General features: G+C 41.2%; 1 protein-coding gene across 6 annotated transcripts in view; it reads right to left on the bottom strand.

The window, feature by feature from the left end:
* Window positions 1-24,884, bottom strand: part of LOC309441494 (titin-like) — a 242,725-nt gene that overhangs the window by 20,580 nt on the left and 197,261 nt on the right. For all 6 annotated transcript variants that reach the window (XM_082056179.1, XM_082056180.1, XM_082056181.1 and 3 more), the window contains 13 exons: window positions 7,774-24,879; window positions 7,149-7,445; window positions 6,458-7,045; window positions 6,057-6,359; window positions 5,579-5,875; window positions 4,840-5,127; window positions 4,453-4,752; window positions 4,049-4,351; window positions 3,575-3,880; window positions 1,701-3,467; window positions 1,308-1,604; window positions 450-737; window positions 58-357 (listed from right to left, as the gene is read on the bottom strand). In XM_082056179.1, coding sequence (XP_081912305.1) covers window positions 58-357; window positions 450-737; window positions 1,308-1,604; window positions 1,701-3,467; window positions 3,575-3,880; window positions 4,049-4,351; window positions 4,453-4,752; window positions 4,840-5,127; window positions 5,579-5,875; window positions 6,057-6,359; window positions 6,458-7,045; window positions 7,149-7,445; window positions 7,774-24,879 — 22,440 coding nt within the window. The remainder of the gene's footprint in view (window positions 1-57; window positions 358-449; window positions 738-1,307; window positions 1,605-1,700; window positions 3,468-3,574; window positions 3,881-4,048; window positions 4,352-4,452; window positions 4,753-4,839; window positions 5,128-5,578; window positions 5,876-6,056; window positions 6,360-6,457; window positions 7,046-7,148; window positions 7,446-7,773; window positions 24,880-24,884) is intronic.

Here is a 24,884-nt window from a genome sequence, read left to right as displayed (position 1 = left end):
TTAGAAAACAAGATGGCACCTTCACAGTTATTTCTACAGAATGTGTTGAAAACTTACTGTAAGGTATTTGTGCAGTAACTGGATCAGACTCCAATGGTCTGCCAACTCCAAATTTGTTCACTGCAGAGACACGGAACTGGTACTCATTGCCCTTAATTAATTTAAGTGCAGTGTAGCTGCAGGCTTCACATTTATCTTCGACTAATGCCCAAGCAATCCTGCTGGTTTCACGTTTTTCAATTATGTAGTGAGAAATAGAAGCACAACCATCATTAGCTGGAGGCTCCCACCATAATGTGACTTTTTCTCCAGTAATGTTTGTGAAGCGTATCGGTCCACCAACTTTTCCTGGTGTGTCTGCAATTTTAAAAGTTCAGAATTATAATTTGCTGGCACTTAGAATAAAATACTATTTTAAAAGAGCATGCTCAAAGTGTTTGGTGCAGTACCTTGTACTCTGAAGGTGATATCTTCCCGTTTAGTGCCTGATGCATTTTTGGCTTCTACTGTGTACACTCCACGATGATCCCGGGTAGCATCTCTAATGAAGATTGTACTATATCCAATAGCTGTAGTTATTTCTATACTCATTATTTTCTCAATCTCCTTACCATCCTTAAACCACGTCACTTTAGGTACTGGACGTCCTTTGATTAGAGCTTTAAGTCTAATGCTCTCTCCAGCTTTAACAGTAAGGCCTTCAAAGTGCTCAGGACCAAATTCAATAGTGGGAGCAACTGAAAAAGGAAAATATAGTTCAATTCCCATACAGCTAAGTCTATTTTTCCTGATACTCTTTAATGTAGTGGTTATAAAATATTGTTGTATGTAGAATTCTTTCACTTAGAAAAATGACATTCTCTAAAAAGCACTTATGATATAAACTATACACTTTTTTTTTTCCTGTGAGCACATAGTGTATCATATTAACAATACACGAAAGACACCATCAATATATGCTGTTACAGTATGCCAAGCTACCTGAAGCACATTTTCATTTCTAAATTATTCAGTGCATCAGAATATTACAGTTCATCATTTTTTGCAATTTTGCTGCAGCTGCTGCTTATCCAACACAAACGTAGAGAGCCATCCCTTTCAGCAATTGATCGTGTATGCCTGCCAGATTTGAGTCTTTAATTTAGACACTCCCACCTTGGAGGGCAAACAGAAATGCCCTGAGTTGCTGGATGGACCTCAGTCACACATTCTTCCTCCGCCTTGGCCTCCCATTTCCAATCAGTACAGCCAGATGATCTAGCTGGCTTCAGTACCCAAATACAAGCATATTAAGAAATAATTCTTACTGTTTTCATCTCTGGTCATGATATAGCCGGAAGACTGTGAAGGCGGGCTGATTGTACCAACAGCATTTCTTGCAAGCACTCTGAACTCGTATCGATCACCCGAACTGAGTCCTGTAACTGTATATTGGCATTCACTGACATCAGTAAAGTTACATCTGAGCCAACGGTCTTCGCTTCCTTGCCGTTTCTCAATGCTGTAGGCCACGATCTTACTGCCTCCATCACGCAGCGGGGGAGTCCATTTAAGGGTGACTGTTTCCCTGGTGACATCAATGTAATCTGGAGTACCAGGCGGGTCTGAAAGGAAAATAATTAAAATTGATTTTTATTGCCACTCACCAGAGTTTTACAAGACTAGAATTTTCTTGGATGAATGATTGATCATTCACTCACCCACTGGAGAGACCGCTGAAGTAAATTTGCTTGGCTCACTAGCTCGGCTCAGACCTGCAGTGTTTTCTGCATATACTTGGAACTGGTAATCCAGGCCCTCAAGCAGTCCAGTAATCCTGTATTCTCTGCTAGATATTAATGCAACATTAACCTTCTGCCACAAAATACTGTTTCTTTCCTTCTTTTCGACGTGGTATCCAATAATCTCTGAACCACCATCATAAACGGGGGCATCCCAAGATATGGTCATTCCGTCAGCAGTTACGTTGTATACAACAGGCTTGCCTGGGGCACCTGGTGGTCTAAACTGATGCTTTGCCACAACATCTACTGAGACAAGAGGTGGGCTCACTCCATATCTGTTTTCCGCACGAACTCTAAACTGATACTCAGTGTCTTTAACAAGGTTAGGTACTTTGAAAGTTGTTCTTGCAGCACTTGAACACACCAACTTCCAGTTCATTTGTGAAGTTTCTCTCTTCTCAATACTGTACCCAGTAATTTCTCCTCCCCCATCATCCTCAGGAGCTTCCCACGACAAAACTACACTATCTGCTTTGATTTCATCTAGTCTTAAGGGTCCTTTTGGTTTAGATGGAGGGCCGAGAGTGATGACCGTGATTGTGAATGATTTTCTGCTGACTACATTATCAAGAATTAAAGTATATTTGCCACCATGCTCCTTTTTCACATTCTTGATGCTTAAGCTTATCTTGTTTTCAGTTTTCTTGAAACGAAGATGTTCGGTTTCTTTAAGAGGGAGGTTGTCCTTGAGCCAGCTCATTGATGGCTTAGGTTTACCTTTATAGGGCAATTCAATGTGCAAGTTATGTCCAATTCTTACTGCAATTTGACCTCCAGGAATATCAGAAAGGTCAGCCTCAGGTGTTATTATATGTTCTTTCACTGTAATGGGTCCAAGAGTAACACCGTCACTCATGCCTTTTTCATTTTTAGCAAAGACTCTGAATTCCATGACAGAAAGCTCCTTAAGTCTCTCAGCTTCAAATTCACAGCTCTTGCTTGTGCCTGCATATGTCCATTCCTTTTCTTCCTGCAATTTCTTTTCGATAACATAGTCTGATATAATGCTACCACCATCATAGTCAGGTTTGCTCCACTGCAGTTTAACAGAGGTCTTTGTAGAATCTTTCATGGCTAGGTCTTTTACAGGTCCAGGTACATCTGCAGCTTTCACTGGTTCAGTTGTCTCACAGGGTTCACCCAGTCCGATTTCATTTTCAGCAAGAACACGGAAGAAGAATGCAGTCTTCTCTGACAGGTTAGTTAACTTAAATGTGGTATGAGAACACTTTGTTGTTACAGTTGACCAGGCCCTCTTTGTAGCATCTCTTTTTTCAACAACATAATTTGTTATTTCAGAACCACCATTAATGAGAGGTGGCTCCCATACCAGTGTCACTGTGCCACGAGAAACATGCTTAAGCTGCAGCTTCTGGCAGGCAGATGGTGTGTCAAGTACTTTTACATTCACAAATGATGATTTTGCTTCTCCAACTCCATTTTCAATTGTAAGAACATATTTTCCTGTATCATTTCGAGTAACTTGAGGAATAGTAAGTAGTGTAGATGATTCTGTGTTCTGGATGATATATCTTTCATCAACACCAAGATTCTTGTCACCCATTCTCCATGTGACTGTTGGAGGAGGTCTTCCTTTGAACGGAATCATTATTTCCACATCTTCACCTGCTTTAGCAACAACAGAGGTCCGGAGAGCAACATCCAGATCAATCTCTGGTGCCACTGTAGAAAAAGGTAGAAATTAATAGTGCATACATGGAATGTAAAATAATATTTGAAAAAAAACCCAAAACACACACAAAAAGATAAATCACTGAAAAGTACAGTACCAAGAATATCTTTAGCTTGAATAGGTTCCGTCATTTCAATAGGTTCTCCTTGTCCAGCACAATTGATAGCAGACACACGGAAATAGTAATTAACGCTTGGCTGAAGGTGGGATACAACATACTCAGTTGTCCTCACTTCTCCCTTAGTACTGACTACAGTCCATTCTTGCTCTTCACCTTCCCTTTTCTCCACCACATAGCTGGTAATTGGACTCCCTCCATCATAAGCAGGTTTAATCCAGCCAAGGGTGACAGATGTCTTGGTTGTGTCCACAACCTTCAACTTTGTTGGTGAGCCTGGCTTATCTGTAAGTGACAGTTTACAGAGGGAAAAAAGAATCAGATGCCATATTTACAATTTACAATTAATCATAAAGAGGAATAAAATCTGCCCTCAGTTAAACTGGTGCAATCCCATACTAATTGATACTAATGATTTCTAGTCAATTAGAAATACTGTACATTGTATCTTACCAACAGGATCTGCAGCTTTGTAGAAGTCAGAAGCTTCAGAGAACGGGCCTTGTCCAGCTGCATTGACAGCACAAACTCGGAAATGATATTCGCTGTTTTCCGTCAGACCTGTTACTTTCTGTCTGGTGTCCCGAATGGTTTCTTTAGTAACCTTGAACCAACTCAGACTCTTCTTGTCATGCTTCTCGAGGAAATATCCTGATATTTCACTGCCTCCATCAACAGTGGGCCTATTCCAGACAACAGTCATAGAATTCTTGGTTATCATTGTGACTTCTGGTACACTAGGTGGTCCAGGTGTAACTGAGTAAAAAAAAAAAAAAAAAAAAGTCAGTAGATCAGTACAACTTACAAATAATACAGAAGACAATTCAATTGCCTAAGTTATTTTATAAGTTTCTTACCAAATGAATTTTTGGCTATAACGGGTTCAGACTCCAGTGAATCACCAATTCCAAACTTGTTCACACCACGGACACGGAACACATATTCATTTCCTTTGATAAGCTTTGTTGTAGTTATGATACACCCCTCCAGTTTTTCAGAAATTAAAGACCATACAACCCGACTTGTCTCCCGCTTTTCAACAACATAGTGTGTTACAGGTGCACCACCATCATCTTCTGGTGGGTCCCACATTATTGTAATCTTTTCAGCAGTGACTGTCTTAAATTGTATAGGTCCACTTGGGGGTCCTGGCTTGTCTGTGGAAGGCAGAAGAAAGAAGATGTTAAGTATTTATTACTGAATTATTGTTTCATAGCATAATACAGTTGTATCTCAAGACATACCAAGTATCTGTAGTCTAACATGAGCGGATGCTGAACCCATGGCATTCTTCAATTTTAATTCATAGGTGCCACTATTGAGTCGAGTTGCATCCTTGATGAGTATAGAAGCAAATTCCGTTGTGTTTTCAATAGAAACTAGTGAAGTGGTTTGTACCTCGTTGCCATTTTTGAACCATTCAATTGTGGGTATAGGCTTGCCTGAGATGCCTAGTTTTAACTTAATTGAAGTTCCTGCTTTATATTTCACCACTTCTGTATATTCTGGTGGTACATCAATTTCAGGTGCACCTTAAAAAAAATAGAAGAATAAGTTTATAACATACTTATTTTAGACTTGTATATAATAAAAACAAAAATAAAAGTGCTTTATTTAAGATAATAGTTACAGGCATTTTATTAATACAGATGAAAATAAATACAGCATTTATAACTTAAATCATAAACCTAGAACAAGTTAGAACTGATCATACCAAAAAAAGGTATAAATGTGTAACTACTTTGACCATGGGACATGACAGATTTCTGTTGCTCAAAGAATAAAGATACCACAAAACTTTAAAAATGCAAATACAGACGAAGATGTTCATTACAATCATGCCCAAATATCTCAGTCATTCAAGCTTATTGAATCAATCACTGTAGATTAGCCTTCCATATTTAGAAGACTATGGTTCTACAAAACAGTGCTACCTTTAAGCTTCCTAGTATCACAAAATGATTCTGTTTGCAAAACACTTACCGTATGTATCAACACATGTGATAGGACCCACAACATCTGAGGGATTACTAATGGAACCAACGGCATTCTTAGCAAAGACCCGGAATTCATAGCGGGAATTCTGTGTCAGACCAGATACTGTGAACTGAGTCTCAATAACATTGGTGAAGCTAGCTTTTGTCCATCTGCCATCTGGAAGATCACGTCTTTCTACAATGTACCCAGTGATCTTGCTACCACCATCAAATGCTGGCTTCTGCCATGACAGAGTGATAGCAGTCTTGGAAATATCCGAGACACGAACATTTCTTGGTGGTTCTGCAGTAGGAAACAAAAGGATATTGCTAATGAATAACAGCTGCTTTGGATATTGGCTTACTGTACATAATGGAACACCACAGGGGGCTAATTAAAAAAAAAAAAAAAAAAAAAGAAGAAGAAGAAGAAGAAAAGCACTAGTTAAATGGTTGGGCTTCTTTATTTTCTAGGGAATACCTACCACAAGCATCAATTGCAAGGACTGGATCAGAAGGATGACTTGCTTTTCCAATGCCAGCTGCATTTTCTGCATAAACTCTAAATTCATAAATAAGGCCAGCGCTGATGGTAGTGACTTTGAAGTGAGTTGTGCGAATGAGGGTCTTGTTAGCCTTCTGCCATAATATGCTATTCCTGTCTTTCATTTCCAGGTGGTATCCAAGGACTGCACTGCCACCATTAGTGACTGGTTCATGCCATCCAACCGTAATACTCTCTCGGGTGACATTTGTGACCCATGGTGTGGAAGGAGGGCCTGGGGTAGCTGATGATATCAAAAGAAGTAATTAATTGTTAAAAAACATATTTTCAATATCAGAGCATTAAAACATTGACCTATAGTGTGAGAAGCATATTACTCACTGTAAGGAAGCTTGACAACCACACATTGTGAGTCTATGTGGTCACTGATGCCAAAGCGATTCTCAGCTTTGATGCGGAATTGGTATTCTTCTCCTGTTGTGAGCTTCATAACTTTGATAACAGTTCTAGCAACAGTTGCAGACACTTCAGACCAAGCAGCAGTACTTGTTTCTCTTTTCAGTACAATGTAGTTGGTAACTTGACTTCCACCATCATAAGCTGGCGGCTGCCATCTGAGCGTTACACTCTCTTCAGTGATATCACTAAGGACAACAGGACCAACGGGAGGACCTGGTCTATCCAGCACGACAATGTTAACAAATGACTTTGTGGTTCCACTTGAGTTGGCAGCAGTAATGTCGTATCTGCCAGCATCAGCAGCCACACTTTCTTTAAGGTTAATGATAAGACTTTCTGCAGTGGTTTCTGTGTGAAATCTCATGGTAGGTTTCAGTGGAACACCATCTCTAGACAATGTCACCTTTGGCACTGGTTTTCCAGAAACTGGAATTTCAACTTTCAGGTTTGATCCTGCTCGAATATATACAGTGTTATGAGGGAAGCCCCTCATGTCAATCTCAGGAGATTCTGAAAAAGAAAACATTTTCAAACCATTACAAAATCTTGTTTCTTTTTACATATGAATCCAATTTAAGGGGTATCAATTTTTGTCACATGTCAGGAAGCATACCTAATTGTTCTTTAACTGTGACAGGGAGCAGTAGTTCCTTAGGATCACTTAAACCAGCTTGGTTTTCTGCAGACACCCTGAAGAAATAGTCAACATTCTCCTTAAGACCGTGGACAACATGATGAGTTGTCTTTACAACTGCACACTTAACCCATTTTTGCTGTCCTTTCTCAAGTGCTTCAATGAGGTAGCTCACAATTCTACTTCCACCATCATGTTCTGGTTTTAGCCATGAAAGAGAAACACTGTCCTTTGTGACATTTGTTACTCCAAGTTTTTCTGGTGGGCTGGGTTTTTCTGAGAAAAAAAAGTGCAACAGGTTAAGCAATATAGAAAGCATTTACTTTTTACATTAGCAATTACACAGGAATGCCATCTGGATTGAGAAAACGTGATTTTAAATGAATTTGTATATTAGAAACATTTTAAGTAAACGCAAGTAAAATTTTAAATTCAGGCTATTATTTAACTCTTTTTCTTCTGTAAAACCACAGGCATACCTTCCACAAAGTTATTTTTTCTTCTACTGTAAATAGATTTAATACTTTTTATATTATTTTGAAGTAAACATTTTAAAACATGTATTGTTTTAAATATTAACAAATATTTTTCTTAGGAAACTCACCTGTTATTTTTGTTCCTTCCTTGGTCTCAGAAGGCACTCCAACACCATACTCATTTTCTCCAGAAACCCGGAAGTAGTAAATGGCACCTTCTTGCAAATCAGTCACTTTGTAGGAGAGGCGATGACAGTTGTTTGTCACAGTGACCCATGCTTTTTTGCTAGCTTCTCGTTTCTCAATAACATAGTTCTTTACAGGTGCCCCACCATCATTTTCAGGAACATCCCAAGATAACACAGCAGATTCTTTAGTTACATCTTTTGTTGCAATATTAGATGGTGGGCCAGGAGTATCAAGAACTTTGACAATTAAAGTCAAGGTAGCAGTGTTCAGGATGTTTTGTAATGTTAATGTGTATTTTCCTGAATCATTTCTTGTTGCTTTTTCAATAGTAAGAGATGTGCGATTATCTGAAGTATCAATGCTTGCTCGCGTGCGGAGATCAGTGTCTGGTTTGTTCCACGTTACATTTGGGACTGGTTTGCCTCTGAAAGGAACAGTCATTGTGAATGATTCACCAGCCTTTACAATTAAAGTCTTCCGCATTTCACTGTCAATATCAAAGGCAGGTTCTTCTTCTCTTTCTTTTGCCACCTCAGGTTCTGAGACATCACTTGGTTCACTGACACCCATTTTGTTAATGGATTTCACTCTAAAGACATACTCAGAGCCTGATACTAAGCCCGTTACGGTGTATTCTGTGCCTCTTAAGTTCTGAACAGCAGTTGTCCAGTCAGTTTCATCAGTTTTCTTGTATTCAACTGTATATCCTGTTACTGGCGCACCTCCATCGAACAGTGGCTTTGTCCAACCAATTGTGATATTTGTCCTTGTAGAATCCATAATCCTAGGTTTAGATGGGGGAGATGGGAGGAAGATTGGATCTTCTGCCCGTATCAATGGTGTGGTTTCACTTGGAAGACTAAGGCCAGCAGCATTTTCTGCATAAACCCGGAATTCATATTCACATCCTTCACGAAGACCAGATGATTTCACCCTTAAATCATAAACTGGCTTTTTGTTTACACGAATCCACCTTAGGCTAGTTTTCTCACGCCTTTCAATTACATAGCCAGAGATCTCATTGCCTCCATCAGACTCAGGTCTTGCCCAGCACAGAGTTATTGAATCTTTGCTCACACTTGTGATCTCTAAAGATGTAGGTGGACTTGGAACTGTAAATGGGTCTAGGGCTTTGACAGCCACACTTTCTAAAGGCTCACCGACACCATATTTGTTAACTCCCATTACTCTGAAAATATACTCATTACCCTTCAGTAGTTTTGTCACTTTACAGGATGTTGTTTTAAGCTCTGCTTCACAGAGTGTCCAGGCAATTCTGCTGGTCTCACGTTTTTCTACAATGTAATAATCAATGTCTGCACCACCATTTTCTTGAGGGGGTCCCCATGATAAATGGCACTTTTCAGCAGTAAGGCCATTTATTTCTAATGGGCCTGCAGGTGGACCAGGTCTATCAAGTACTTTGCAATTAATTGCCAAAGATTTTGTTCCTGCAACATTTTGTAATGTTAGTACATACTGTCCTGAATCACCTCGGATACAGTCTTTAACGGTTATTGCAGTAGTGTGATCTGTTGAGGCTATTTCAACTCTAGCTTTTCCTTCAAGCTCCTTGCCATCTTTTGTCCATGAAATCACTGGTATTGGCCGTCCTGCAAGATCAGCATTGACTTTGAACACTTCTCCAGCTTTCACAACTACGACATCCCTGAATTTGGCATCCACCATAATTCTTGGAGCCTCTACATCATCTTTTACAGTCACAGGTCCAGTTGATTCAGATGGTTGACTGAAGAGTCCAGCAGCGTTCTTAGCAATCACGCGGAATTCGTATCGCTGGTCTTCTGTAAGTCCACCTACGTCAAAGTATGTTTCTTGGACATTAGTAAAATTACATTTTAACCAACGACCATCTGGTAATTCTCTGCGTTCAATAATATATCCTGTTACTTTAGCTCCACCATCATATTCTGGTTTAGCCCATTTCAATGAGACACTTGTTCTTGTAATATTGGTCACTTCTGGCTGACCAGGAGGATCACATGGATCTCTTGCAGCAACTGGTTCACATGATTTACTGCATTTGCCTATTCCGGCAATGTTTTCAGCATACACGCGATATTCATACAGCAGTCCTTCATCAAGACCTGTAACTTTCATTTGTGTATCAGTTATAAGGCTCTTATTGACTTTTGTCCAAAGAATGCTGCTTCTTTCTTTACGCTCCAAGTGATATCCTAGTACACTGCTACCTCCATCATTAACTGGTACCTGCCAAGTTACAATCATGAAAGCTTTAGTTGCATGTGCCACCTGAGGAGTTCCAGGTGGTCCTGGAGGCTTAAATGGATACTCAGCCACAACAGAAGGAGAATTAGCATAAGTGCTTTTCCCATAGCGGTTTTCTGCACAAACACGGAACTGATATTCAGAGCCAGTGGTGAGTCGAGATACTTTAATTGATGTTCTAGCAACTGCTGCAGATACTACATCCCACGTTGTTGTGGTAGTGTCTCGCTTCTCCACAATGTAATTGCTAATATGGCACCCACCATCATATGCTGGAGGCTTCCAAGACAGAGTTACACTATCAGCACTAACTTCATCAATATGTACATCAGTTGGTGGTCCTGGTCTGTCAAGGACAACTACAGTTAGAGAAGCTGTTGTTGATCCGGCAGTATTTGAAAGATGTAATTCATAATGTCCCAAATCTTCATCTGAAGCTTCCTTGATGCACAGTGAAGTTGAAGTCTTTGATGTCTGAACATTTACCCTGGTTGTCTCTTTCAAGGGATTCCCATCCTTCTTCCAGCTAATCGTTGGAAGAGGTCGCCCTCTGAATGGCACATCAATCTTAAGATCATCTCCAGCTTTCACAGTGAATGTGTTGAAAAGGAGCTCAGCAGATGGCTGGATTTCAATATCTTTTGCAATGACTGGGACACCAAGTTCTCTTGGATCACTTTTTCCTTTTTCATTAACAGCAATCACTCTGAAACTGTATTCTTCTCCCATACTTAAGCCTGTTATTGTTGCTTCTAATATTTTCACCTGTGTGCATGCACTCCATTTTGTACTTCCTTTAGATTGCATTTCTACTATATAACCAGTAATTTTACTGCCACCATCGCTCTCTGGCTTTTCCCATTTAAGTGAAACAGAGTTGCGAGTCACATCAACAAGAACAACCTTTACAGGTGGAGAAGGTGGTTCAGAAACCTTAATTGGGTCAGGTGTTTCTGCTGGTAAGCCAACTCCATATTCATTTACAGCTAGAACACGGAAGTAATAACTACATCCTTCTTGTAGTTGAGTAATTTTGAAGGAATTCTTATTGCAGTTGTTTGTAATTGTGGCATATGCCTTTCTTGTGGATTCTCGCTTTTCAACAACATAGTTGGTAATTTTAGCTCCACCATCAATAAGTGGTGGTTCCCAGGCTAATGTTACAAAATCTTTCTTTACTTCTCTGATTGTCAGGTTTATAGGTGCACTAGGTGTGTCAAGTACTCTGACATTAACAAACGCTGATTTTTTGCCACTGTTGTTCTCTAATGTAAGATTGTATCTGCCACTATCAAATCTATTCACATTGTCAATGACCAGCATTGTATAGGAACTGGTGACTTCAATCTGGGCACGCTCACTAATTGTTCCTTCTGCTTTCTCCCATTTAACTTCAGGTTCTGGTCTTCCTTTGATAGTGACAAACAGGCGTAATGTACCACTAGCACGTACAGTGACTACTTTTCTGAGATCTGCATCGAGTTCAATTTCAGGAGGTTCAATCTTGTCTGCTGCTATGACTGTACCAGGTATAGTAGCAGGTTCTCCTACTCCTTCTGAGTTGATGGCACAGATGCGGAAGTTATACTCCTGGTTCTCTTTAAGTTTTGTTACAGTGAACTGGTTTGCTTGTAGGCCTGCTGGTGGGGTGCAGGTAGTCCATTCATCAGCAGCAGCTTCTTTCGCTTCTACTACATATCCCTTAACTGGAGCACCACCATCATAAATGGGCTTACTCCAGGCAAGGGAAACTGATGACCTGGAAGTGTCTGTAACCTTTGGATTGCTTGGTGGACCTGGTGGATATAACACATCACAAGCACGATAGAAAATGGATGGCTCACTGGGTTCCCCTACCCCTGCAGCATTTTCAGCAGAAACTCTAAATTCATAGAAATGCCCATCGGTAAGACCTGTTACTCGGAATCGCAAGTCTGAGAGCCTTTTCTTATTGCATTTGGTCCACCGGATACCATCTTTGTCTCGTTTTTCAAGTATGTAACCTTCAATTTCAGCTCCCCCATTGTCTTCTGGGCGACCCCATGTTACCACCATAGAATCTTTAGTGATTGCTGAAACTTCAGGTGTCGAAGGAGGACCAGGGGGTTTGTATGGATTACGAGCCACAATTGGCTCAGATTCCAAGGGTTCACCAGTTCCATATTTGTTCACTGCCATTACACGGAAAATGTACTCATTGCCAGCAAGGAGTCTAGTTACTTTGTGGCTTAGAGCCTGCACATCTGTTGCTACTTGTGTCCATGAAAGCCTGCTTGTCTCTCTCTTCTCAATGATATAATGTGAGATATTAGAACCGCCGTCATGTAAAGGTGGAGCCCATGCCAAGTAGCATTTTTCTGCAGTGACACCTGTAACATTCAAAGGTCCTTCTGGAGGTCCTGGCCTGTCGAGCACTTTCACAGTGATTGGTATAGATTTTGTGCCACCAACATTTCTGAGGTTAAGAGTATAGTGACCTCCATCTACTCTTATACAGTCTTTGACAGTAAGAGTTGTTTTCTGAATGGTAGATTTGATTTCCATTCTTGCAGTTGCTTCTTCAAGGTCTTTACCATCTTTTGACCATGTAATGTCAGGAATAGGTTTGCCGTGGATATCAGCTTCAAGAACAAAGGTTTCTCCAGCATGAACAACAATTACATCTTTGTATTTAGGATCTAGCGAAGCCCCTGGTGCTTCAATTTCATCTCTGGCAGTAATGGGCCCTGTACTTTCAGATGGTTCACTCAAGCAACCTGCTGCATTTCTTGCAATTACTCTAAATTCATATCGTTGGTCTTCAACAAGACCGCTTACTGTAAATTCTGTTTCCAATACATTTGTAAAGCTGGCTTTCATCCAGCGACCATCTGGTAGTTCTTTCTTTTCTACAATATAACCAGTTACTTTGCTTCCACCATCATATTCTGGTTTTTTCCACTTCAGCGTGATATTATTTCTTGTAACAACAATGGCTTCTGGGCGGCCAGGTGGGTCACAAGGATCTCGGGCAACATACAACTCTGATACTTTGCTGACTTTGCCAATGCCAACAATGTTTTCAGCAGAAACTCTGAACTCATATTCAAGACCTTCTTCAAGGCCATCTGTTTTATACTTGGTGTCTGCAATGAGTGACTTGTTCTGTTTTGTCCAAAGAATGCTGTTCTTATCTTTACGTTCAAGATGGTAGCCAAGAACTTTGCTTCCTCCATCATTAACTGGTTCATGCCATTCTACAATCATATGGTCCTTGGAAGCTGCTGTTACAAATGGGGTTCCAGGTGGCCCAGGCACTTTGTAGGGGTACTGTACAACCACTGGTTTAGAATCCAAAGGAGAGCTCTTCCCATATCTATTTTCAGCAGAAATCCTGAACTGGTATTCAGAACCTGTTTTAAGCTTTGTTGCTTTGATAGTTGTTCTTGCAACAGTTGCTGACACAATGCTCCATGTAGTAGTGCTTGTGTCACGCTTTTCTACTATATAGTTGCTTATCTGACAGCCGCCAGTATAATCAGGTGGATCCCATGATAAAACAACAAAGTCTGCACTAACTTCATCGAAGCGAACAGGTCCTCGTGGTGGGCCAGGCTTTTCCAGCACAATTATGCTCAGTTGCTCTGTTGCCGTACCTGCTGTGTTTGTTGCCGTTACTGTATATTTCCCGAAGTCGTCTTTGTTGCTTTCTTTAATATTTAAGATAGTTGATGTTGATGTATCCTGAATATGTAATCTGGTTGTCTGTTTCAGTGGCTGCTCATCTTTTGTCCAAGTAATAGTAGGTCTGGGTCTACCTATAAATGGTACTTCTACCTTCAGATCTTCTCCAGCCTGTACACTGTATGTATTAAACATCAGTTTGAAACTTGGTGCAATTGTCAAGTCTTTAGCTATCACAGGAATTCCAAGTGCTCTGGGATCGCTTTTGCCTTTTTCATTGTAGGCAATCACATGAAATTGATATTCCTGTCCTGGACTCAAACCAGACACCACTGCATTGCACGTTTTCGTCTCACTAACAACACTCCATTTTTCTGCTCCTTTAGGCAGCATTTCAACAATGTATCCCAAAATTCTGCTACCCCCATCATGTTCAGGTTTTTCCCATGTAAGGGATGCACTTCTCTGAGTCACATCGGTGAGTGTTACTTTTCCAGGAGGCAGAGGTGGCTCTGAGGCTTTGACAGCATCTGTGGTTTCAGCTGGAACACCAATTCCAAATTCATTTTCCGCCATAACTCTGAAGTAATAAATTGCCCCCTCTGTAAGGTTTTCAACTTTAAAACTTGTCTTGCCACACTTAGCACTTACATTTGCAAATGCCTTCCTGGTTGACTCACGCTTGTCTATTACATAGTTCTTTACTTTTGCACCACCATCAATAATGGGTGGTTCCCAAGATAATACAGCAGAATCCTTCTTTATATCTTTTACCACTAAGTTTTGTGGTGGTCCTGGTGTGTCCAAGACTTTTACTGTAACAAATGCAGATTTAGAACCGCTGCTGTTCTCCAACTTAAGGATGTACTTTCCAGCATCATTTCTATCACAGTTGTCAATTGAAAGTTGTGTGTAGTTTATGCCTTTATCAATCTGAACCTTTTCTGTGAATTCACCTTCTTCTCGAGACCATGTGATGTCAGGTGTTGGTCGTCCCCTGAACGGTATGTGAATCCTAGCAGACCCACCAGCTCTAACCACTATCCCTTTCCTTAGCTCTGAATCAATATCAAGTTCTGGAGCTTCAAGTTTGTCTTCAGGTTTAATAGTACCAGGAACTGATGCAGGCTCTCCAACACCAACCTTGTTGAGGGCACACACTCGTAGTTTATATTCTTGATGTTCCGTAAGCTTTTTGATTTCAAATCGAGTGGCACGTAGACCTGTCTGTGGAGTAACAAGTGACCATTCATCTTCATCTGCTTTACAAATTTCTACAATGTATCCCTGGATTTCACAACCACCATCATAAATAGGTTTACTCCAACCAAGTGTAACTGAACTTTTAGTGGTATCCACAACGTGAGCGTTTGTAGGAGGACCAGGCTTGAACATGGGGTCACAAGCTTTAAAGTAAGGAGAAACTTGGCTTGGTTCACCCACTCCAGCAGCATTTTCAGCAGAAACTCTGAATTCATATTCGTGATCCTCTGTTAATCCTGTAACTCTTAATCGCAAATCTGTAATTCGGCGTTTATTGCATTTTATCCATCTGATGCCTGCTCGGTCTCTCTTTTCTACAATGTAGCCTATGATTTCACTACCTCCATCACTATCTGGCCGGCTCCAGCAGACAGTCATAGAATCCTTTGTGATGTTAGTAATTTCCAAGGCCTTGGGGGGTCCAGGAACCACAAATGGATTTTTCATCATTACTGGCACAGATTCTAATGGCTCACCAACCCCGTATTTGTTAACTGCCATAATACGGAAAACATACTCATTTCCTTCTAAAAGTTTTGTTACTTTCAGCATTGTGGGTAAAACTTCTGAAGCAACAACAGTCCATGCCAGGCGACTAGTTTCTCTCTTTTCTACAATGTAATGAGAAATATCACTGCCACCATCATGAAGAGGAGGAGCCCACGCCAATGAACATTTTTCAGATGTAACTCCTGTCACTTGGACTGGGCCCTCTGGAGGTCCTGGCCTGTCCAGGACTTTTACATTTACTGGTACTCTCTTTGTTCCTGCGACATTAGAGGCTTCTAAAATGTACTGTCCACCATCGACTCTAATAGCATCTTTTACAATAATTAATGCACTGAAATCTGTGTTCTTTATTTCACATCTAGCAGTTTCCTCAAGCTCTTTATCTCCTTTGTACCACTTAATGGTTGGTAGTGGCTTTCCATGAACATCAGCTTCAAGTCTGAATGTTTCACCAGCGTTTACAACAATTACATCTTTGTACTTTGGATCCATTGAAATTCGTGGAATTTCAACTTCATCCCTTGCTGTTATTGGTCCTGTACTCTCAGAAGGTTTACTTATTGCACCTGCAGCATTCTTTGCAATTACTCTGAATTCATATCTTTCATCTTCAGTAAGCCCAGTTACAGTGAACTGAGTTTCAATGATATTTGTGAAGCTAGCTTTCATCCAGCGACCATCTGGTAAGTCACGTTTCTCTACAATATAACCAGTAATCTTACTTCCACCATCATATTCTGGTTTGGTCCACTGTAGAGTAATAGAGCTTCTTTTTATTACAATAGCTTCTGGGCGACCTGGAGGATCGCACGGGTCACGAGCTACGTAGCACTCAGAAACTTTACTTGTTTTGCCTACACCAACAATATTTTCTGCAGAAACTCGGAACTCGTATTCAATTCCTTCTTCAAGGTTGTTTGTCTTAAAACTTGTGTCCTGAATAATAGTCTTGTTCACTTTAGCCCATAAAATGCTGTTTTTCTCCTTTCTCTCAAGATGGTAGCCCAGCACTCTGCTGCCACCATCATTTATTGGTTCATGCCACTGTACGACCATGGAGTCTTTCGTAACTGTTGTCACAAATGGTGTGCCAGGAGGTCCTGGTTCCTTGTAGGGGTACTGTGCTACAACCGGTGCAGATTCCAATGCGAAGCTCTGCCCATATCTGTTCTCGGCAAATATTCTGAACTGGTATTCTGAACCAGTTTTCAGTTTAGTCACCTTCAGTGTAGTTCTTGCAACAGTAGCCGAAACTGTTTCCCATACAGTGGTTGTTGTATCTCTCTTGTGAACAATATAGTTGGTGATCTGGCAGCCGCCTGTGTATGCTGGGGGATTCCACGACAGGGTAATACTTTCTGCACTTATTTCATCAAACTTCACAGGTCCTACTGGAGGGTCAGGTTTGTCTAGAGTTATGATTTCAACAGAGGCAGACTTTTGCCCAACAACATTAGCCACAGTGATTTCATAAGTGCCACTGTCCTCTTTGCTAGTTTCTTTAATATTCAATATAGTGAGATCAGCCATATCACTAACATTGACTCTTGTTGTCTGCCGTAATGGCTGGCCATCTTTTACCCAGGTGACAGTTGGTTTAGGTCGACCTGCAATTGGTACTTCTACTTTCAGGTCTTGTCCCACTTGGATACTATAACTGTGAAAAGCAGGTCTTACATCAGGTTCAATCACCAGGTCTTTGGCAACAATTGGGACTGCAAGTGCCCTAGGATCACTCTTGCCCTTTTCATTTACAGCCATTACTCTAAAAAGGTATTCTTCCCCTTGAGTTAGGTTAGTAATAACTGCTTCAAGTGTTTTTACGCGAGCACACTCTGACCACTTATCACTACCCTTTGCTTGCATTTCAACAATGTATTGTATGATTTTGCTGCCGCCATCATGTTCAGGTTTTGCCCAGCTTAGTGAGACACTGTTTCTTGTGACATCATCCACTGTTATCTTCCCAGGAGGCTGCGGAACTTCAGCAACTTTAATTGGGTCACTTGTTTCTGCAGGGAGGCCAATTCCATATTCATTTTCAGCAGAGATTCTAAAGAAGTAATAGCAGCCCTCCTGAAGTTGATCTACTTTCCATGAAGTCTTGTGGCAGTTTGTTACAACAGCTGCATATGCCTTTCTTGTTGCTTCACGCTTTTCAACAATGTAATTCTTTATTTTTGCTCCACCGTCCAAGAGAGGAGGCTCCCATGAAAGCGAAACAGAATCCTTAGTGATCTCCCTGATTTTTAAATTAACAGGTGCACTTGGGGTATCCAGTACTCTTACACTGACAAAGGCAGACTTTGTTCCACTGCTGTTTTCTAAAGTCAGAGTATACTTCCCCGTATCAAATCTGTTAACATTGTCCAGAACAAGGGAAGTAAAGCTGCTCGTGGCATCAATAATAGCTGTCTCTCTGATCTCACCATCTGTTTTACCCCATTTTACTTCAGGTGTTGGACGACCTCTGATGGGAACAAACAATCTTAAGGAACCTCCTGCCCTCACATTTACAATCTTCCTTAATTCCATGTCAAGGTCAAGGTCTGGTGCCTCCATCTTTTCTTCCACAACAACAGAACCTGGAACATCTGCATGCTCTCCAACTCCCACTTTATTAACTGCACATATGCGGAACTTGTATTCATGTTTTTCCACTAATTTTTCTACTTCCATGTGAGTATTTTTAATTCCAGTTGGAGGGGTACAAATTGCCCATTCACCATCACTTACATCACATTTTTCCACAATGTACCCCTGAATTTCAGAGCCACCATCATAGATAGGTTTACCCCATGAAAGGAAAACTGAAGATCTTGTAATATCCACAACTTTAGGATTATTGGGTGGACCTGGCTTGTAAACAGGATCACACGCTTTGTAGTAAGTGGAAGGTGGGCTTGGTTCACTAAGACCAGCAGCATTTTCAGCTGAGACTCTGTACTCATAATCATGATTTTCTATAAGACCAGTCACTCTGTATCGCAATTCACTTATCAGGCGTTTGTTACATCTTGTCCAGCGAATACCTTCCTTATCTCGTTTTTCAAGGACGTAGCCTAGGATTTCACTACCGCCATCTGAGGCTGGCCTTTCCCATACAACTATCATCGAATCCTTGGTAATGGCTGTGACTTCTGGTGCCTTTGGTGGAAGCGGCACTACAAATGGATTCTTTGCGAGTATTGGTTCGGACTCAAGAGGCTCACCAATGCCATATTTATTTACCGCCATGATGCGGAAAACATATTCATTTCCTTCTAAAAGTTTTGTAACTTTGCAGTTTAGGGTTTGTACATTAGAATCAACAACCGTCCACACCAAGCGACTGGTTTCCCTTTTTTCTACAACGTAATGTGAAATATCACTACCACCATCTTGTAGCGGAGGTTTCCATGACAGCATGCATTTTTCAGCAGTAATGCCTGTAATCTCAGCAGGTCCTTCTGGTGGTCCAGGTCTATCAAGAACTTTGACATTAACAGGAACTTTCTTTTCACCTGCAACATTCTTTGCCAGTAGTACATACTGACCACTGTCAACTCTAATGGCATCCTTCACACTAAGGCTTGTTGCAAAATCAGTACTTTTTATTTCCATACGAGCAGTGTTTGTCAGTTCATGATCACCTTTTAGCCACTGAATGGAAGGTATTGGTTTGCCACGAACATCAGCGTCAAGCTTGAATGATTCGCCAGCATGCACTACAATAGTGTCTTTGTATTTTGGATCCATACTTATATGAGGTGGCTCTACTTCATCTCTTGCTGTAATTGCCCCTGAGCTCTCAGATGGTTCACTGAAAACACCGGCAGCATTTCGCGCTATAACACGGAACTCATACCTCTGGTCTTCAACTAGACCAGTTACTTCAAACTGGGTATCAATGACATTTGTAAAGCTTGCCTTCATCCAACGACCATCCGGTAGCTCCTTCTTTTCAACAACATAGCCTGTGATCTTACTGCCACCATCATATTCAGGTTTCTTCCACTGAAGTGTTACAGAGCTTCTTGTGACAATTATAGGTTCTGGACGACCTGGAGGGTCACATGGGTCATGTGCAGTATAGCATTCAGATCCTCTACTTGCCTTTCCAATGCCCACTATGTTTTCTGCATAAACTCTGAACTCATATTCAAGACCTTCCTCAAGGCCTGTTGTTTTAAATTTTGTATCTGGGATAGGTGTTTTATTCAGTTTAGCCCACAGAATGCTGTTTCGTTCTTTGCGCTCCAAGTGATACCCAATGATCTTGCTACCACCATCATTGACTGGTTCATTCCACTGTACCACCATGCTGTCTTTTGTGACATCTGTTACAAAAGGTGTCCCAGGTGGGCCAGGAACTTTAAATGGATATTGGGCTATGATTGACTCTGAAGTAAGATAGGTACTCTTCCCGTATCTGTTTTCAGCTGCGATTCTGAACTGATATTCACAGCCAGTCTTTAATCGACATGCTTTTATAGTTGTTCTTGCAACAGTGGCTGACACAATCTGCCAAGTGGTGGTGGAAGTGTCTCTTTTTTCTACAATGTAATTATTGATAGAGCTACCACCATCATACTGGGGTGGTTCCCAGGAAATGGTAATACTATCTGCTGTTACTTCATCTACTTTTACTGGTCCAGTTGGAGGTCCTGGTTTGTCAAGGACAACAATATTTAGTGTTTCAGCTGCTTCACCTGCAGAGTTTGTAAGTTTAACTAAATATGCCCCCACATCTTCTCTGCATGCTTCTTTTATTGTTAACACTGTGTTGTTTTCTGAACTTTCTGCATTTACTCTTGTAGTTTGCTTCAATGCCACGTTATCTTTATGCCAAAACACTGCTGGTTTGGGTCGACCGACAAAAGGAACATCAACCTTTAAGTCCTCTCCTGCTAGAACGCTGAAAGTGGTAAACAGTAGTTTGAAAGCTGGTGGAATCACAAGATCTTTTGCAACAACTGGTATACCCAGCTGGCGAGGATCGCTGATACCTTTCTCATTCTGAGCTGAAACACGGAAGGTGTATTCTTCACCTTGGATCAATCCTGTGATAGTGGCTTCAGTAACTTTTACTGTAGCACAAGTTGACCACTTTTCACTGCCTTTGCTTTGCATTTCTACAATGTAGCCCAGAATTCTGCTACCACCATCATGTTCAGGCTTTTCCCAAGATAAGGATACACTATTTCTTGTCACATCCAACAATGTTATTTTCCCTGGTGGAAGTGGTCTTTCTGATACTTTTATGGATTCTGAAGTTTCAACTGGAAGGCCTATTCCATACTCATTTTCAGCTAGGACTCTGAAGTAGTAGTTGCAGCCTTCTTGCAGTGAATCAACTTTCCAGCTGGTTTTGTGGCAATTTGCATTAACAGTTGAATAAGCTTTTCTTGTTGATTCACGCTTTTCAACAATATAATTTTTTATTTTAGAGCCACCATCTATGAGAGGAGGCTCCCATGTAAGAGTAACTGATGATTTTGTAACTTCTTTTATTTTCAAGTCTTGAGGTGCTCCTGGGGTATCAAGAACTCTGACATTAACAAATGCTGACTTGCTACCTGAGCTGTTCTCAATTGTCAGTATGTATTTGCCGCTATCAAATCTATTTACATTTTCAACAATAAGTAGAGTATAAGAGCTTGTTGATTCAATGCTTGCTCTATCCAAAGATTCCCCATGTTCTCTTGTCCATTTTACTTCAGGTGCTGGTCTTCCTTTAATTGGGACAAAGAGCCTTAGAGTACAGCAGGCTCTAATAGTGACAACTTTACGTAGTTCTGCATCCAGTTCAATCTCTGGTGGTAGCATTCTTTCTTCAGCTTTTGGAGTCCCAGGAACAAGAGCAGGTTCTCCAAGACCTTCAGAGTTCATAGCGTATATCCGTATTTTATACTCTTGATTTTCTTTCAGGTCAGTGATGGTAAAAGATGTGGCCTTTAGACCTATTGGTGGAGTTACAATCTTCCACTCATCTTCTTCAGGCAGCGCGATCTCAACCATGTAACCTGTGATCTCTGAACCACCATCATATATTGGTTTGTTCCATGCTATGGTAATTGAGGACTTGCTGCTATCCAAAACACGGGGATTACCTGGGGGACCAGGCTTAAATACAGTATCACAGGCTTTATAGAATGGACTTGTTGGGCTTGGCTCACTGACTCCAGCAGCATTTTCAGCCATGACTCTGTATTCATATTCATGGCCTTCTGTCAGTCCAGAAACTTTATAGCGTAAGTCAGTAACAACTCGTTTGTTACATTTCACCCACCGTAGACCAGCCTTGTCTCGACGTTCCACAATATAATTAGTTATTGGGCTTCCACCATCAGAATCAGGATGGCCCCAGCAGACAACCATAGAATCTTTTGTAATTGCTGTAACTTCAGGTGTTTTAGGTGGATCAGGTGGCATGTACGGATTTACTGCAAGAACAGGCTCTGATTCCAGAGGCTCTCCAACTCCGTATTTGTTAACAGCCATAACACGGAAGACGTACTCATTGCCTTTCAACAGCTTAGTGACCTTCACTTTAGTTAATGGAACTTCCGTGGCTACAGCTGTCCATGCCAATCTACTGGTTTCGCGCTTTTCAACTACATAATGGTCAATCTTTGCTCCTCCATCATCCAGTGGAGGTAGCCATGACAGCACACATTTTTCTGCAGTGACTTCAGACACAGCCAAAGGCCCTTCTGGGGGACCAGGTCTATCAAGAACTTTAACGTTGAAGATATGCTTGGCAAAGCCACCGGGATTTGTTGCAGTAAGTGTATAGGCACCGCCATCTCTTCTTGAAGAATCTTTATTGATAAGAACAGTAGAGAAATCTGCTATTTTTATTTCTAATTTTGCTGTGTCTTCAAGTTCTTTTTCTCCTTTTGTCCATGTCATAGCTGGTGGAGGGCGGCCTGAAACATCAGCCTCAAGTCTGAAAACTTCACCTGCTTTCAGGACTAAGGTGTCTTTGTATTTAGCATCCACCCTTATCTTCGGTGGGTCAATGTCATCTCTACAAGTTATTGCATCTGATGGCTCGGAGGGCTGACTAACAGCTCCACCAGCATTCCTAGCAATCACACGGAATTCATAGGCAGCATCTTCTGTCAAACCGCTTACAGTGAATTCAGTCTCTAGTATATTGCTGAAATTAGCCTTCAGCCAACGACCATTAGGAAGGTCTCTTTTTTCGACAGTGTAGCCAGTTATCTTAAAACCTCCATTATATTCTGGTTTAGTCCACTTCAGTGTAACTGCATGTCTTGTAATGTTCAGAGGTATCGGCTTACCAGGTGGATCTATTGGGTCTAGGGCGAACACAGGCTCAGATGGCTTGCTTGGCTTACTCTTCCCAGCCAGATTTTCTGCTATAACGCGGAATTCATACGCAATGCCATCAGTAAGTCCAGTTGATTTAAAGATATTGCCTGATAACAGCATTTTACTTACAGTCTGCCAAAGAATGCTATTTCGTTCTTTTCTTTCAACGTGATATCCCAGAATTGGGCTTCCACCATCAGTAACTGGCTCATGCCAGCTAATGGTCATGGTTTCCTTGGTGACTGCAATCACCTGAGGAGTGCCAGGAGGCCCAGGTACCTTAAATGGGTAGTTGGCAACAACAGACTCTGAAGTAATGGCTGGACCAATTCCATATCTGTTTTGAGCTTTAACACGGAACTGATACTCAACTCCAGTAGTAAGACGAGTGGCTTTAAATGTAGTACGTATCACTGTGGTTGCCAGTTCAGTCCATGTGGTACTGTCAGTTTGACGCATTTCTACAACGTAGTTACTTATTGGTACACCACCATCATTCAAAGGAGGCTCCCATGAGAACGTAAGAAAGTCACATGATATTTCATCAAATTTGATTGGTCCAGTAGGAGGTCCAGGTATGTCATGAACCTGAACTGTGATTATTTCACTGACTTCTCCAACAATATTTTTAGCTGACAGTGGATATTGACCACTATCACTTCGTTTACATTCATTGATGGTTAGTATGGTTGCAGTTGCAGTATTTTCACAATTTACCCTTTGTGTTTGCTTGAGTATCTGGTCTTCTTTCTTCCAAGTCACAGTAGGCCTTGGACGACCAAGCACAGGGATTTCAATCTTGATGTTGTCACCAGCTTTGGCAATGACTGTTTTCTGGTAGATACCACGGAGGTCAAACTCTGGTAGCATTGTCTGCTCCTTGATAATAACTGGCCTGCTTTCTCTTGGGGCACTTCTTCCAGCACTGTTAACTGCCATAACCTGGAATGTATACTCTTCATTTTCAGTCAGATTCTTTACTACACAGTCCAGTGTTTTTACAGTGGTGATGTGTGCCCACTGGTTGGTTCCTTTTCTCTGTGCTTCAATTACATACCCAGTGATCTTGCTGCCACCGTCATGTTCTGGTTTTGGCCAAGCCAGGCTAACTGAGTTCCGTGTTACATCCATAATATTAAGGCTCTCAGGTGGGGATGGTGCCTCAGAAGCTCGTACTGGCTCTGTGGTTTCAGCTGGTTCACCAATACCGTACTCATTTTCAGCCAGCACTCTGAAATAGTATTCGCTCCCCTCAGCCAAATTAGGAATCCTGAAGGAACACTTTTGGCAGTTAGTTGAGACTGTTGAATATGCTTTCCGAGTTGATTCACGTTTCTCGACAATATAGTTAGTTATACGTGAACCACCATCTATCAGAGGCATATCCCATTGGAGGGTGATGCTGTCTTTGGTTATTTCTCTAGGCTTAAGGTTTATTGGCGGACCTGGTGTATCCAAGACTTTTACATTTACAAAGCCAGTCTTCTTACCAGCAGCATTTTCAAGAGTCATTACATACTTTCCTGCATCATATCTGGTGCACTCTGTGACAATCAAGAGTGTGAAAGAGTCTGTATTTTCAATACTGGCACGTCCTTTGAGTGAAACATCATCTTTTGTCCATGTAACTTCTGGAGTTGGACGTCCTTTAATTGGCACAAAAATTCGAATAGTTAATCCAGCTCTAACAACAAGTGTTCTTCTTAGCTCAGCGTCTAATTCAAAGTCAGGAATCTCTTCCCGGTCTTGGATTTCCACACTTGGAATTATTGCTGGTTCACCAACACCTGCAGCATTCATGGCGGAGATTCTGAAATTGTATTTGGCTCCTGTCTGCAGCTGCGCAACAACAAACTGAGTGATTCTTAAAGCAGTCCCTGTCGTGTCTTTTATCCATTCCTCTTCTCCTTCCTTTTGATGCTCTACTATATAGCCAGTGATGTCCAGACCACCATCATAGTGAGGCTTGCCCCAGGCTAAAGATGCACTTGTCTTTGTAGTATCAGTCACTCTTGGATTTGAAGGTGGACCTGGTGGGTCTGAA

This window comes from Streptopelia decaocto, assembly GCF_964273445.1.
Source record: "Streptopelia decaocto genome assembly, chromosome: 6".
Lineage (NCBI taxonomy): Eukaryota > Metazoa > Chordata > Aves > Columbiformes > Columbidae > Streptopelia > Streptopelia decaocto.
This window is presented reverse-complemented; position numbering and strand designations above follow the sequence as displayed.